Source organism: Ovis canadensis, chromosome 17 (genome assembly GCF_042477335.2).
Source record: "Ovis canadensis isolate MfBH-ARS-UI-01 breed Bighorn chromosome 17, ARS-UI_OviCan_v2, whole genome shotgun sequence".
Classification (NCBI taxonomy): domain Eukaryota; kingdom Metazoa; phylum Chordata; class Mammalia; order Artiodactyla; family Bovidae; genus Ovis; species Ovis canadensis.
Genome location: NC_091261.1, coordinates 13,631,149 through 13,648,794, shown reverse-complemented (window position 1 = coordinate 13,648,794; position 17,646 = coordinate 13,631,149). Strand labels below are relative to the sequence as shown.

The 17,646-nt window shown below is 39.9% G+C and overlaps 1 protein-coding gene across 1 annotated transcript in view; it reads right to left on the bottom strand.

Moving 5' to 3' along the window:
- The window catches only part of DCHS2 (dachsous cadherin-related 2), a 348,116-nt gene that overhangs the window by 105,139 nt on the left and 225,331 nt on the right, over positions 1-17,646 (bottom strand). The window contains exon 10 of the mRNA XM_069558324.1: positions 15,849-16,088. Coding sequence (XP_069414425.1) covers positions 15,849-16,088 — 240 coding nt within the window. The remainder of the gene's footprint in view (positions 1-15,848; positions 16,089-17,646) is intronic.

Genomic DNA, 17,646 nt, shown 5'->3' with positions numbered 1-17,646 from the left:
TGTGGTACCATATTACTATGCAATCTGAAAATAATTCTTCCCATATTTCTGTGGTTTCATTTCTCCCCTGGGAAGTGTCAAGTCATTCCCATCTTTGGTATAAAGCTTTCTTATGCCAGTAACTTGAACTACTTTATTCCATGATGTTGCAGCTTATTTGCACTTCACAAAAGTTCATTTCAATCATGTTCCTAAATTCTTTTCTTAACTGATGAGAATCTAGATTAGATATAGTACTTAACATATGTGATTTACACTTCAATTAAAGATGAAATATTATTTTTAACAAAAAAACTTCAATTACTCATTTCCATCTTGTCTGTCATAAAAAGTAAATTTTCAGCCACCAAGGTCTAGTAGAACTGAGTTCTGGAAAAAGCGGAATATGCTAGTTTTACACAAGAATAAATATACATGGCTTCTTACTATGCCAGTTGAAAGTGAAAGGATATTTGGGATCACCTGCAGGCATTTTAATAACCTTGAGAAAAAATGTCTAATAATGTAGGAACCAAATATTTGAAATGGTATAACCAGAGGTCACCAGACTATTTTAGCCTATCATTAGGCATTAAGCATATTATTGACTTAATGATTATGTAATAATTAAGTGATTACTTTGATCTCAAAGTGATAATGTAATCTTTCTTTGGTCAAGACAGAATTTTTTAAAATTCCAAATTGTTAAAATTTGCTTTACCAGTTTTATCCTACATTATGAAAATGGGGACAATACTATGTTACATCTACTTTCTCTGTTCCTCAAATATTTGGTGAGCATAATTAAGTCTCAAGCACAGTGCTATTTGCCAAAGAGACAGGTGGGGAATCAAAGAGGTACGGCCCTTGCCTTTATGAAGATACCATGGAGAATAGCATCTTTTAATTTTTGGACCCTTTAAAAAAAATAAATCTACTCATTTATAATGTGATCTTATTACACATTACATATAAAATTATATATTACATATTGTATTATATACTTTTTAAAATCCTGACACTTGTCAAACCTAGAAAATGTCTTCACATGTATAAACATTAACACAAATTTTTATAGCTTCCCTTCCTCCCATTGGTCTAATTATTCTCTAATGTCCTTTGCCATTGTATTCAATACTCCTTTGACTTCTTAGAAACTGTCACATTTTATTGTTCCTTTTTTTCCACAATGTTTTATCCCTAACATAACACTCTACTTATCTTCAATCTTCCTAGTATTTTATTAAGAATAAATGAGATCTTTATGTAACTATAGTTTGCACATATGTTTTCACACTACAAACTGTGCACCCTTCACAAATTAAACAATGTGAAATAAATTGAAAGTATTGCACTTGTGTCTCTTTCAGAATTCAATTAATGCCTTGCTTCTTCCTCAGTCCAATTCAGTTCGGTTCATCCCCTTAATCATGTCTGACTCTGCGACCCCACAGACTGCAGCGCATCAGGCTTCCCTGTCCATCACCAACTCCTGGAGCTGGTTCAAACTCATGTCCGTTGAGTTGGTGATGCCAGGCAACCTCTTATCCTCTGTCGTCCCCTTCTCCTCCTGCCTTCAATCTTTCCCAGCATCAGGGTCTCTTCTAATGAGTCAGTTCTTCGCATCAGGTGGCCAAAGTATTGGAATATTCAGGAAGGATTTCCTTTAGGATGAAATGGTTTGATATTCTTGTAGTACAAGGGATTCTCAAGAGTCTTCTCCAACACCACAGTTCAAAAGCATCAATTCTTCAGTGCTCAGCTTTCTTTAGAGTCCAGCTCTCACTTCCATACATGACTACTGGAAAACCACAGCTTTGACTAGATGGACCTTTGTCAGCAAAGTAATATCTCCGCTTTTTAATATGCTGTCTCGGTTAGTCATAGCTTTTCTTCTAGGGAACATGTGTCTTTTTAATTTCATGGTTGCAGTCACCATCTGCAGTGATTTTGGAGCCCTCAAAACAAAATCACTCACTGTTTCCCCATCCATTTGCCATGAAGTGATGGGACCAGGTGCCATCTCTTCATTTTTGAACATTGTTTTAAGCCAACTTTTTCACTCTCCTCTTTCACTTTCATCAAGAAGCTCTTTTAATTCTTCTTCACTTTCTGCCATAAGGGTGGTGTCATCTGCATATCTGAGGTTATTGATATTTCTCCCAGAAGTCCTGATTCCAGCTGGTGCTTCATCCAGCCGGGCAATTTGCATGATGTACTCTGCATAGCAGTTAAATAAACAGGGTGGCAATAGACAGCCTTGACATACTCCTTTTCCATTTTGGAAACTGTCTGTTGCTCCATGTCTGGTTCTAGCTGTTGCTTCTTGACCTGCATACAGACTTCTCAGGAGGCAGGTCAGGTGGTCTGGTATTTCTATCTCTTGAAGAATTTTCCACAGTTTGCTGTGATAAACACAGTCAAAGGCTTTGGCATAGTCAATAAAGCAGAAGTAGATGTCTTTCTGGAACTCTCTTGCTTTTACAATGATCCAATGGATGTTGGCAATTTGATCTCTGGTTCCTCTGCCTTTTCTAAATCCAGATTGAACATCTGGAAGTCCATGGTTCAAGTACTCTTGAAGCCTGGCTTGGCGAATTTTGAGCATTACTTTGCTAGCATGTGAGATGAGTGCAACTGTGTGGTCATTTGAACATTCTTTGGCATTCTATTTCTTTGTGATTGTGCCAGGGTCCAACCCTGGTGGATCCAGGGTAATTCGAAGCTGGGACAGAGTCGGCAAGGAGAGATATATTTATTTAGAGATATAAAGAAAGATTAGGAAAGAATAGTATAGTAGGAAGATTAGTGGAGAAAAGAGGCTGAATAACCTGGTTTACACAGGAGACCAATAAAGCTCCAAGACAAGGGGCTTGCACCGTCTACGTAGGCCACCGGTGCCTGCTTGAATAGCGGAGGGTGCCCCGCCTTGGGCTCCCTTTTGCGTGGGTCTCTGTGCTCCAGACGGGAATTCAGCCTGAAAAGGGAGAAAAGAACGACATGGGGGAGCCAAGCATTGGTGCCAGACCCAAGACTTCATTTTCAAAGGCAGCTTATATACCCCAAGTTGTACATAAAGAAATAATGGAATATGCAGAGTTATGCAGGGGCAGCAGTCCTGACCCTTATTGAGACCAGGCTTTCCTTTTGCATACCTTCCCATATACAAAAGGTCTCAGGTGGTTTTACATCATCTTCTGGCCAGGAGGCCTGTTAACATTTTTATGGCTCTTTTCCTAGATAAATGTCTATCAACCAGAAAACTCATTTTCCCTTGAAGTGCTTTTTCTTTAATCTGCATCACCCTCAAAGTACTAAATAAAGTTACATTCCTGTAGAACAAAGGTGCAGTGGGTTATAACAAAGAAAGTACTTAACTCAAAGATCTAATGTTGCTAATACCAGGGCTACTACCTGTTTTTACTACATACCAACTATATCAACAAATAAAAGATACGAAAACTTGGCAGCAAGTATTGGCTCAACAATGAAATCCTTAATCAGTCCTATTCTAATGATTTTGACTCCTCAGAAGCTGGTACATTCCTAGGATGCTTTAAGCTTCTTGTGCCTCTCGCGGTCAGGAGGCTGCAAACAATCACATGTGCAGCTGTAAGAGTCCGGGCAAACCTGTCAGGCAGGCTAGAAAGCCATCAGAGGGGTTTTTGGATTGAAACACTCTTATTATGCCCAGGAGACTTATTATCTAAAAGCTCTAAATTAACTTTTTCCAGAAAAAGGTGGTGGGGGGACAGCCCCCTGTTAATGTCAGAAGAGTAGGTGGAAAGCATAACACAGTAAAGCAGGCAGACTCTGGTTTTGGGGGTAGATACTCGAGAAAATCCAGGGGGACCCCTGAGGCCTGATCCTGCCTTTGCATTTTGTCAGGCCCCTTTCCTCATGACCTTTGCCATGGCGGGATTCCCCATGCTGGCTCCCGGCAGGATTGGACTGAAAACTGACCTTTTCCAGTCCTGTGGCCACTGCTGAGTTTTCCAAATTTGCTGGCATATTGAGTGCAGCTCTTTCACAGCATCATCTTTTAGGATTTGAAATAGCTCAACTGGAATTCCATCATCTCTACTTTGTTCATAGCGATGCTTCTTAAGGCCCACTTGACTTCACATTCCAGGATGTCTGGCTCTAGGTGAGTGATCACACCATCATGGTTATCTGGGTCATGAAGATCTTTTTTGTATAGTTCTTCTGTGTATTCTTGCCACCTCTTCTTAATATCTTCTGCTTCTGTTAGGTCCATACCATTTCTGTCCTTTTTTGTGCCCATGTTTGCATGAAATGTTCCCTTGGTATCTCTCATTTTCTTGAAGAGATCTTTAATCTTTCCCTTTGTATTGTTTTCCTCTATTTCTTTGCATTGATCACTGAGGAAAGCTTTCTTATCTCTTCATGCTATTCTTTGAAACTCTGCATTCAAATGGCTACATCTTTCTGTTTCTCCTTTGCCTTTCACATCTCTTCTTTTATCAGCTATTTGTAAGGCCTCCTCAGACAATCATTTTGCCTTTTTGCATTTCTTTGTCTTGGGGATGGTGTTGATCCCTGCCTCCTGTACAATGTCACAAATGTCCATCCAAAATTCTTCAGGGACTCTGTTTATCAGATCTGATACCTTGAATCTATTTGTCACTTCCACTGTATAATCATAAGGGGTTTGATTTAGCTCATACCTGAATGGTCTAGAGCTTTTCTGTACTTTCTTTAACTTAAGTCTGAATTTTGCAACAAGGAGTTGATGATCTGAGCCACAATTAGCTCCAAGTCTTGTTTTTGCTGACTGTATAGAGCTTCTCCATCTTTGGCTGCAAAGAATATAATCAATTTGATTTCGGTATTGACCATCTTGTGATGTTCATGTGTAGAGTCTTCTCTTGTGTTGTTGGAAGAGGGTGTTTGCTATGACCAGTGCATTCTCTTGGCAGAACTCCATTAGCCTTTTCTCTGCTTCATTTTGCTTCTTCCTCCTCACAGAATAATCCTCCAGAACAAACACAGCATCATCAAATTTGAGAACCAAGGAAATAACAATCAAATGAGATTATTTGATCTAATTCCATAATCTTATTAAGAAAACTGGATATCTGAATCTGAAGATACTTAGGGATATACTTAAAACACACCTAGTAAAGGATGAGTGTTGTGTGTGTGTACACATGCATATATCTGCTCTTAGAGCTCAAGACCTATAGTCTTTTGCTCTTTCACTTTCTCCCAGGCTCGGATATCCTTCCTCAATTCATTTCTTTCCCTATCAAGTCCAGACTCATGAATTAACACTTTAGAAACCTTGCAAATTTCCTCAGGTCTTGTGACTTTTTCCAAAAGAATCCCAGCAAAACCTTGGTTCAGGATCATGTCAACCATCTCTCTGGCCTTCTGGACTATCCAGCAGGTAACTGGGGCTGGAGAAAACTTCACACAAGCATAGACTGAGGCCACTGAAATACCACTGTCATCTGGCAATCTGTCCAATTCTCCTTGGTCACCCCTTTCCTGTTCAGGTCTTCTACCCAACCACCTGCTGGCTGACTCTCACAAACCACTTTCCTTCCTATTTCCCAGAGAAATGGAGGCATGGGAAAAAGGCTCCTTCAGCTTCTTGCATCTGTACTCAACTCCACCTCTTGCTTTCTGTCTCAATGGCAAAAATAATGCTTAGAACACTGTCTTGAAGTTTTTCTGTCCGTTCTAATCTTTCTCATTTACATTTCCCCCTTAAATTATACTCTTCTCTAGCTATAAAGGGCTTCCCTGGTGGCTCAGCGATAAAGACTCTGCCTACAATATAGGAGACCTGGGTTTGATCTCTGGGTTGGGAAGATCCCCTGGAGGAGGGTATGGAACATACTCTAGTACTCCTGCCTAGAGAATCCCATGGATAGAGGAGCCTGGCAGGCTGCAATCCATAGGGTTGCACAGAGTCAGACACAACTGAAGCGACTAAGCAGCAGCAGAAGCTAACTGTAAGAAACAAGTTTTCTTCTCTTTATAGCCAAGCTTCTTTTAAAAATTCTTTGCAGCCTGAAACCACTGCGTATATAGTTATTCTTTCTATAGTTATCAATAAGCTTCTGGTTATAAAAATCTACTGATCATGTTTAACTGACTTTTCTTCTCTGTAACTTCAGATATTGCTGACTAATTAAAAAAAACATGGAAAGGAAAGAACAAAGAGAGAGAGGAACGAAGGAAGAGAAGAGGAAGGGGAAAGAGGAAGGAAGGAATTCATTCCACCTCTTTCTCAGTTCACTGGGTTCAGTTTCCATCCACATGCAGATGACACATATGTTCTGAGGTCCAGGTATTTGATCCATTCATTCACTCATGCAAGACACATTTATTTATACAACATACATTTACCAGGTGCCAGGCACTGGAAAGATACCACCAAATTATCTTGAACTATCATTGAGTTATCTTGGTCCTCAGAATTCCTCTCATTTCAGCTCAGTTGCTCAGTCATGTCCAACTCTTTGTGACACTATGGACTGCAGCACGCCCGGCCTCCCTGTCCATCACCAACTCCGAGAGTTTACTCAAACTCATGCCCATTGAGTCGCTGATACCATCCAGCCATCTCACCCTCTGTTGTCTCCTTCTCTTCCTGCCCTCAGTCTTTCCCAGCATCAGGGTCTTTTCAATGAGTCAGCTCTTCACACCAGGTGGCCAAAGTATTGGAGTTTCAACTTCAACATCAGTCCTACCAATGAACACCCAGGACTGATCTTTAGAATGGACTGGTTGGATCTCCTTGCAGTCCAAGGGACTCTCGAGAGTCTTCTCCAACACCACAGTTCAAAAGCATCAGTTCTTTGGTGCTCAACTTTCTTTACAGTCCAACTCTCACATCCATACATGACTACTGGAAAAACAATAGGTTTGACTTAGGTGGACCTTTGTTGGCAAAGTAATGTCTCTGCTTTTTAATATGCTGTCTAGGTTGGACATAACTTTTCTTCCAAGGAGTAAGTGCCTTTTACTTTCATGGCTGCAGTCACCATCTGCAGTGATTTTGGAGCTCCCCACCCCCCCCCCCGCCCTCCAAATAAAGTCTGCCACTGTTTCCACTGTTTCTCCATCTATTTTCCATAAAGTGATAGTGGAGAATTATAGACAGGGTAGAGGACTATGTGAAATCACTGAGGAAGGGGATTAGGGAAGATTGATCACAAGTAGATAATTGTTCATTTATTGTCTCATTCAACAAACCTACAGAGACAGTGAGAGCAAGTGCCAAGGCAGCACACCACATGCTAAGGATGTAACCGCTGGCAAGAAGACACAGTCTCTGCTCTCATGCTACACACAGTGTAGCACTGGACTCAGATAAATAAGTAGGCAATTACAATTCCACATGATAATACATAACTGAGTATGTGTTGCCTTCTGTATAAGCTGAGGCCCTAAAGATGAATTAGATTTATCACGTAAGATGGAAGAAAGTGAATGCAATCAAAATAGGAACCAAACACCATACTGCAGGCTACAAAGTCCCATATGCTATGGGCTCTGCTTATTTCCCCAAGATCTTCTCATATACTTGTTCTTGGCCCACCAATGTCCCTTCTGCTCTCTGAACACGCTAAGTGTCTTTCTGTTGGGGTCTTTGATGTTGCTGTTCCTTCTGCCAGCACCTCCCTCCATCCTTTACAAGGTGTACTAGTTATTGGTATACTAAATTATGGTGTCTCGGATCTGAAGCCATTCTTCCCTCCTCTGTCCTGCGATGCTGGGGCTGGGGATCTGGATGCCACAGCTGTGCAGGACCTCCTCTGCCACTGAGCCCCTGTTAGCATCTGCCATAAGGGGACATCTCAGAGGAGGGCAGATGGGACTTCTTCTTCTGGTTCTCTTACTTTCCCTGTCAGCAACGCCATTTTTCCTGATGTAACAGCTACTCACAACTTTCTGCCTCTTTTGGCACTCCCAGACCAGGCTCTACAAAGCCTTTCTGCTCTTTCTCTTCCTAGGTTCTGATAATCTCATCCTCTTCTCTTTGTTTCCCAGAATTAGGGGTGGTAGCTGCTTTCCTATAGTTATTTTTTTCTGGGTTACTTCAGGATTCCTTTTCCACTTACTCGGTCTTCCATACCTGTATTGCAACAGCTGGTTTTCCTGACTACATATGACTGGTACAGTACTTGGAACAAGAGTGGGTCCCAGGTATCAGGGATTCTGATACTGGTTTGGTTATGCCTTTGGCCTTAAAGGCAGTGCTGGGGTCCTGCCCAAAGGAAATGAAACATGAGTAATTTATCACTTGCAATGGTATCATAGGGGCTTCCCAGGTGGTGCTAGTGGTAAAGAACCCATCTGCCACTACAAGAGACATAAGAGATGTGGGTTTGATCCCTGAGTCGGGAAGTTCCCCTGGATTGCGTGGCAATCCACTCCAGTATTCTTGCCTGGAGAATCCCATGGACAGAGAAGCTTGATGGGCTATAGTCCATAGGGTCGCAAAGAGTCAGACACAACTGAAGTGACTTAGTGTGTGTGCACGCATATGCGCGCACATGCACACACACACTACGGTATCATAATAAATTATCACCCATATTTGATTGTGATGAACTGACTATTAAAGAATTCCTATTCCGTAGAGGACCAAATGGTGCTAACCATGGCCTTGGGATAGTAAAAGGAGTGTGGTGTGAACTGGCTATTTCTGAATACAATGAGAGCTTACAGACAAAATTATAAACTGAGGCTTTAAAGTCATAGTTTAGGTCATAGTCAAAATAGCTGAAAGCTTCTAAGGAAGTCAATCTCTCTGAATATCAGAACCAAGTTGGGAGCAGATACATAAGGAGTAGCTTCTTGGAAGAGAAAATCCATATGAAGACCCACAACTAGAGTCAGATTTCAACATACTGCAGGCAGATCTCAGCATGCATGCAAATATGACTCAGCCAGAGACAGCTTTCAGCTTTCAAAGAATGCTAAGATTTTTCTAACTTATATTGGGATAACTCTGTCCAAAATGTGTGGAAATCAATTCTAAGAATATGAAACCCAGAAAGATTAAGTAGCACTTTGGTTTAGGCTGGATTTATTGACGTAGTGTGCTTACTAGCTATTCTGAATTGAACATTTTAACTCATATAGCTATGTCCCTTGACAGTTTCTTTTGATTGGTTGTTGGTTGTGTCACGAGTGGCCTACCATTGTTGAGTTTGAGATGCCAGACCTTCCCCTGCATACTATACAGGAAAGGATAGTATGAGAAGAATATTAGGATGGATTTACGTATGACATGCCCACCGCCCTCCTCTGACTACATTTACCAACAATTCAGAGGACTCTCCCTTCATAAAGACCATGGAAGGCCTTGGTTAGAGGGACGCAGCATCCTTTAAACGCCCTCTGGTAGTAGCCCTCTGTGTCGGTTGTGGATGATGGTGCCACTGGCTCTGGAGGCCACCTTTTGAGAACCAACAGTCTCAAACTTCCTGGACCAGACGGCAGAGTAGATGGAAGCTGAGCTCACCTCTTCCCACAAGTCCATCTAAATTACAACTAATTGATAGCAAACGACTGGAACCTACCAGAAAAGATATTCTATATCCAGAGACATAAAGAGCAAACCACAGTGACATGGTAGGGGCATGAACTTGCAATATAATCAAATCCCATACTCCCTCCCCGGGATCAGCAACCCACAAACTAGAGAACAATTTATACCACTGAAGTTCTCCCACAGGAATGAGAGTTCTGGGGCCCATGTCAGGTTCCCAAGCCTGGGGGTCTGGCATAGGGAGGAGTGAGCCCCCAGAGTATTTGGCTTTAAAGGGCAATGAGGTTTGAGTGCAGGAACTCCACAGGACTGGGGAAAACAGAGACTCCACTCTTGGAGGGCATGTCCAAGGTCTCATGCACACTGGGACCAAGGACAAAAGTGCCTTCATAACCCGGGCCATAACTACCTGCAAGTCTTGGAGCGTCTCTTGGGGAGGCAGGCGAGAGGGCAGCTGCAACTTATTCTGGGACAAGGACACTGGTGGTGCACCCACTGAGGAGTATTCATCCGCATGAGCTCTCCTGGAGGCCAACACTTTGGTACTGAGACCTGGCCCCACCCAACAGCCTGCAGGCTCCAGTACTAGGACATCTCAGGCCAAACAACCAGCAGGGTGGGAACACAGCAGACAGGCTGCCTCCAGACTTCCTGAGCTCACAGCTGTCTCCAGACATACTCCTTGACATAGCCCTGCCCACCCTGGCCAAGGCCCAGCTCTACCCACCAGTGGAGAGGCACTGCTTCTCCCACTAGGAATCCTGAACAAGCCTCCAGATCAGCCTCACTCACCAGGGGGCTGCAGAAGTGAGTCCACAAATGCAGGTCAGAACCTACCCCAAGACCAGCTGGTCTGTGGCTCTTGAGTAACAAGAACAGAGTGTACTGCTGGGACATAGAACATCCTCTACAGAGGGCCACTTCTCCAAGGTCAAGAAACGTCACTGATATTCCACATACATAAAAATAGAAATTCAGACAAAATGAGACAGCAGAGGAATATGTTCTAGGTGAAGGAACAAGATAAAACTCCAGAAAAACAACTAAGCGACATGGAAATAGGTAATCTTCCTGAGAAAGAACTCAGTATAATGGTCATAAAGATGATCCAAGAGCCCAGGAAACAAGAGGGTGCACAGAGTTAGAAGTTACAAGAAGTTTTAAACAAAGGGAAAATAGAAAGAGAAACCCACAGAGTTGAAGAATACAATAACTGAAATGAGAGCAACACTCTACACCAATTTATGAGGACTCTCAGAAGTGATCTGCTTTCATCCAGTAGGAACAACAGTACATCTTTATGCAAACTCTTCCACTATCAGCCATCATCTACTCAGCAGAGATAAAGATCATCTCAGCATCTAGTATTTCATCACACTGATCTACTACTGTGATGACATCATAATTGGATCTGATGACCAGAAAGAAGTAACTTAGATATCTTAATTAGAGATATATATATATATATAGCAGCAGTTGGCAAACTATAGCCCACTGGCCAAATCCAGCCTGTTGCCTGATTTTGTAAAGTTCCATGGAAGTCCAGCTACATTTATTTCTTTATGTATGATCTACTGCTGATGTCTTGCTCCAATATCAGCATTGAATAATGGGGACCATATAGCCTGCACAACCTAAAACAATCACTATTTTGCCCTTTACAGAGAAAAGTTTGCATAACTCTATCCTAGAGTAAAGGTGGGCAAGTAACAGGAGCTGAGACTAGAGAGGAACACTACAATCACTTATTGAAGTGCCTGGTTATTTAGTTAAAAGAGAATAGAAATGTATCCTCAAAATCATAAGGAATTAATAAATAATTCTGACCAGGGGATTATTGATTTCAGATTTACTCTTTATGGATATAATTTTTCATGTAATTCCTCAACTATACAATGCCTACACAACTCGACCATTTCCAAAGCAGAGAAAGCATTGTGCCTGGCTGACTGAATGAAGAAATAAACAGATGAATGAGTTCAGAAGAGTGAAGGCAGTTTGAGGCAGCCTATTTCACAGATGCTGCAGTTTCTCAAATCATGTAGTCAAAAATAGTTACTACACTTCTATGTCATAGCTTGTATTATCTTAGAGACCTGGGATAAAAGCAAATGAAATAGTAAAATGTTTTGAATTTATGAGTTCACACCTTAAAAGGCAGGCAGACAGACAAATAATCATGTAATCACAATACCATGTATCAAATGAAAGAAGATTATATTTCCAAGTTTTAATTGTGATTGTCTCTGGGTGAGTTATCTCTTTCTCTGTTTACTCTTTCATTAATTCTAAAAATTTCCCCCAATTTTAATATATCTGGAGTTAGATGCTTCTTACAATTAACGGTGTCTTAGATTCAGGGAAATAGATGAAATACCGTCATGGCAGTGTTTCTAACTGTTCCAGGAGTAGGTTGTTGGGTCTAGCTGTTCATCCAGCATGAGACAGTTTCCAAGAAACCAGATGTAGACATTGTTCACGATAAATCCAGACGCAGAAAACATTTTTATGGGATAGAGAATAAAATTTCACAACAGAATTCAACATTTTAGCCTGGCAGTGTGCTGTTGTGCTATTTTGTATTCACCACGAATGAGCCAATGCATCCTCAGGACTGAGTCATCTTTCCTGGTGGGGCACCCTTCCTCCCAGGACTAGCGGAGAGGTACCCCTGGGGCTAGATCTTTTCTCGCTAACAATGGAGCTCTTGTTGGTGGCACCAAATGCTGTAGCAGTTTTAATATCTTAGTTAAAACGTGGTCATTGTTTTTCCCATTTAATATAAGAAAAAACTCCTGTTAGAACCAGTGTGAGTCATACATCATAAACATTCAGTACTCAAATTCCTATGGGTTTTGAATGCCAAACAACATCGTAGGCTTACATTTTTAAAAACTACATTGTAGAATGCTAGAAAACATATGGTAACCTTTCAAGTATTAAGTAAAGCTATAGTATTTTTAGGAATACATACTATTAAGCAAGCCTTTAATAAATTCCAATGCGATGCCAGATATGTTAAAATCCTGACATCATTTAATTCTTGTGCATAATCCTTTTTCATTGTCTTAATCCAACAAGCAAAGGAGAAAAAAGATTTAGGAAAGATATGTTCAAAAGCACATGCATACAACCAAATTCACATGCATTGACATAACCATTGGTTTAACAGATCTGGCCTCATTAAAAACACTGAGATTTCAGTAAGCCAAGATTGTACACAAAACTTGTGAAGGTACATGAGACTCAGGAAATGCTAATTGTGTATCTCAAACACTCACAAATGAAAAGCCAGAAAACCAGCAAATTTGCATCCAAATTTCCTGGCAAACCATAATCTCTAAAATAATACACTTTCAATTAAATGATAAATAATAGGTTGCAGACCATTCATTCCAAAAGAAAATTACACCAACACTTGGCAACTTGACAGTAAAAATTGCAAAGCATGTTTTGGTAGTTATCTTTAGTTGACATATGAGAATTTTTGAGACGAATTCTTTTCTCCTTCAAATATTAAAGTAAATAAATATTTTTCATAGGGTCAATTCTAAAAAATAATGAATTAATAAAGTCAAGGGGAGGAAGCATTTTACAAACTTTAAATGATCACTAAATCACACACCAGTGACTGACTCTGCATTTTATACGTCTGTACTTTGGGAAGTGGTTTCTGTGTGTCCAGAGCCCTGCGTGACTCAATTTACATCATAAAATGCTTTCAAAGAACTTTACTGTACTGGATACATTGGAAACACAAAGCTCATGTATATTCTCCATTGTTGCTATCTAAAAACCACACTGCCAGAAATGAGCTCAATTTTTTAAAATAAATTTATTTATTTTAATTGGAGGTTAATTACTTTACAATATTGTATTGGTTTTGCCATACAACAACATGAATCCGCCACAGGTATACACGTGTTCCCCATCCTGAACCCCCCTCCGTCCTCCCTCCCCATACCACCCTTCTGGGTCGTCTCAGTGCACCAGCCCTAAGCATCCAATATCACGCATCGAACCTGGACTGATAATTCGTTTCATACATGATATTATACATGTTTCAATGCCTTTCTCCCAAATCATCCCACCCTCTCTCTCTCCCACAGAGTCCAAAAGACTGTTCTATACATCTGTGTCTCTTTTGCTGTCTGTCATACAGGGTTATCGTTACCATCTTTCTAAATTCCACATGTATGCATTAGTATACTGTATTGGTGTTTTTCTTTCTGGCTTGCTTCACTCTGTATAATAGGCTCCAGTTTCATCCATCTCATTAGAACTAATTCAAATGTATTCTTTTTAACGGCTGAGTAATACTCCATTGTGTATATGTACCACAGCTTTCTTATCCATTCATCTGCTGATGGACATCTAGGTTGTTTCCATGTCCTGGCTATTATAAACAGTGCTGCGATGAACATTGGGGTACACGTGTCTCTTTCAATTCTGGTTTCCTCGGTGTGTATGCCCAGCAGTGGGATTGCTGGGTCATAAGGCAGTTTCTATTTCCATTTTTTTAAGGAATCTCCACACTGTTCTTCATAGTGGCTGTACTAGTTTGCATTCCCATCAACAGTGTAAGAGGGTTCCCTTTTCTCCACACCCTCTCCAGCATTTATTGCTTGTAGACTTTTGGATAGCAGCCATTCTGACTAGAGTGAAATGGTACCTCATTGTGGTTTTGATTTGCATTTCTCTGATAATGAGTGATGTTGAGCATCTTTTCACATGTTTGTTAGCCATCTGTATGTCTTCTTTGGAGAAATGTCTATTTAGTTCTTTGGCCCATTTTTTGATTGGGTCATTTATTTTTCTGGAATTGAGCTGTATGAGTTGCTTGTATATTTTTGAGATTAGTTGTTTGTCAGTTGTTTCATTTGCTGTTATTTTCTCCCATTCCGAAGGCTGTCTTTTCACCTTGCTTATAGTTTCCTTTGTTGTGAAGAAGCTTTTAAGTTTAATCAGGTCCCATTTGATTATTTTTGCTTTTATTTCCAATATTCTGGAAGGTGCTCAATTCTTAAAGCGGAGTTGGGACAAGCAATTGCTAGTGCACTCTAGCCCTCTTGGTGAGCACAGCAAGCAAAACTCTTTGATCACACTGCCCCTCTCTGGTCAAAAGAGAAAACTGGGCTGGCCGGTCAAAGATTTTGTAGCATCACAAAAAATACGTTTCTTTAAAAGAGTATGTTTCACAAAAGGGCAAAGCATCTAAATGGTAAATAACTTAAAAGCTCAAGAAAAATGTATCTTTTACTCCTCTGATAAACAATTTAGGAGGTAAATGCTGGTGTTCATACTATTATTTTCATAGAAACATCTGTTACAGTTCTTTCAGGAAAAGAACAAAATATTATATTGATTATGAACCACCAATTGCTATATACAAATGTCAATTTAAAAAGACCAACTTATTAAACTATTTGTATTAATTTAGATGTGAAAATTCAGCATATGCTGTTAATGGCAAATACTTCATTATAATTTTTATAAGTATTTAGTTTAAAATTTAAAAAGTATATTATTAGAGTTACTGAAACTTAAATGTCCCCCAAAAGTCACAGTGATATTGAAAAGAAATTCTAAGATATTTGAAAATCCCTAGTCATAGTAACTGTTCACTTCAAAGTCATTTGTCTGGACACAGTAGTTGATATTAATATTAATAGTATTACAGTAATGATGGGAATTAACATTTGTTTACCATCTATTGTGCCAAACAAGGTCTCAGCTCTTTGTAGCTAGTAACTCTTTCATTCTCAGAACTATGAATTAGGCTCTATTGTAACCCCCATTTTACAGATAAGGAAACCAGGAGCAGAAAGAACTAGTATAAAGCTGATGCAAGGTTTCACAGCTTAAGCGGTGCTTCTAGGATTCAAACCCAGGCAGTCTGACAACAGCATTCTCTCTTCTATTATGCTATGTATAGAGGAAATCAGGAGCCATTTACTTTCTGGTACTTATGTATTTTGCTACTACAATCTGAAAAGAAATGTGATACTTTCTCTATACTTGTTTATTATCAAGATCGAATCAAAAAATTTTATGCTAATTAGGGAAATGGCAACCCACTCCAGTGTTCTTGCCTGGAGAATCCCAGGGACGGGGGAGCCTGGTAGGCTTCTGTCTATAGGGTCGCACAGAGTCAGACATGACTGAAGTGACTTAGCAGCAAATGCTACAAAAACTACACATTATACATCCATTTTTTATATGTATGGTAATTAAAGAAATATCAGAAATCTGAGCAACTGTTTTCAAATTTCTGGTAAATTTCTGATCTATTTTTAATTTTAACATCAATTACTTAGTTGCCATATTTTTGAGTTACCTGAATCTCTGTCCATAGCTTCAACTCTTGTGACAAACTCTCCTGGATTTTGATTTTCTTTAACTGAAGCTTCATACAGGTGCTGCTTAAATACTGGGGCCTCATCATTTACATCAAGAACAGTAATTGTCAAAGTCTGGGATGAAGAAAGTGTTGGTGTGCCACCATCCAGTGCCAGAAGGGTCAGAATGTGCTGACTTTTTATCTCATAATCCAAAGGAGAAGCAGTAGTTAGAAAACCTGTTTTGAAAGAGGAGAAAAGTAATACATAATATTCTTTGGGGAAGTCATACTTACTCTACTTTTGCATAAGTTCTCTAACCTGCTAAAAATTCAGAAGCTTTCTCTGTTAAAGAATTTAAATTTATATATTATCTAGAATAAAAGAGAACATTTTTAATCAGAAAAGTCATCCTAATTTAAATATAAGAATGAACGAGAATTCAGAAATAATCCATCATGTACCATTATCTACTGTGATGATTACATCAAGAATATTTATCTACCCAACATCTATCTTCATTAAAAAAAAAATACCACTATAATGACAGAAAGTGAAGAGGAACTAAAGAGCCTATTGATGAGGGTAAAAGAAGAGAGTTAAAAAGCTAGCTTAAAACTTGACACTCAAGAAATTAAGATCATGGCATCTGGTCCCATTACTTTGGAAGAGCCAATTCCTAGGCAGATTGATAAGAAGTCTGGGGGTCACCAAAGAGAGAGGGGTCTGGAGTTCTCAAGGAGGAGGAAAGGATAACAGTTTTTCTTTTTTCCTCGACATTTCTTAGTCTTAGTCACAGTCACATAAGTCACATTTTTATGTTTAAGCCTCAAACTGATGATTACACAACAAACAACTCAGTTTAAACTCTGTACTAAGGATTATATAACAATAATGTATCCTGCATCAGGACAGTTTCTGGAAAAAACCTTCTGGCTAATCCTGTTATCTTAAAATGTAAATTATGGGAGTGGGTCTAGTAAGATCTTTACAACCTCCAGACATTCTTTTGATTCATTGTAATAACTAATTAAAAAGTATATAATTCCCTTGCTAACACTAGTGAAGGGGGCACTCTCCATCCCCCTTCTGATGTCTATGTCGGAAGCTTTCCCTATCCCTTTTCTTACTTTAATAAAACTTTATTACACAAAAGCTCTGAGTCATCAAGCCTCGTCTATGGCCCGGATTGAAGTCTTCTCCTCTGGAGGCCAAGAATCCCAGTGTCTTTCGTGGTTCAGCAACAACCTTTCAACTTCATGGCAAACAGAAGGGATAGAAGTAGAAACAGTGACAGATTTTACTTTCTTGAGCTCCAAAATCACTGAAGACAGTGACTGCAGCCATGAAATTAAAGGCTTGCTTCATGGAAGAAAAACTCTGACAAACCTAGACAGCATATTAGAAAGCAGAGACATCACTTTACCAACGAAGGTCCATATGGTTAAACTATGGTTTTTCTAGTAATCATGTATGGATGTGAAAGCTGGACCATAAAGAAGGCTGAGCACTGAAGAACTGATGCTTTTGAACCATGGTGCTGGAGAAGACTCCTGAGAGTTTCTTGGACTGCAAGATCAAACCAGTTAATCCTAACGAAAAGCAACCCTAAGTATTCATTGGAAGGACTGATAGTGAAGCTGAAGCTCCAATACTTTGGCCATCTGTTGCAAAGAGCCAACTCATCAGAAAAGACTCTGATGGTGGGAAGGATTAAGGGCGTGAGGAGAAGAGAGCGACAGAAGGCAAGATGGTTGGATGGCGTCACCGACTCAATGAACATGAGTTTGAGCAAAC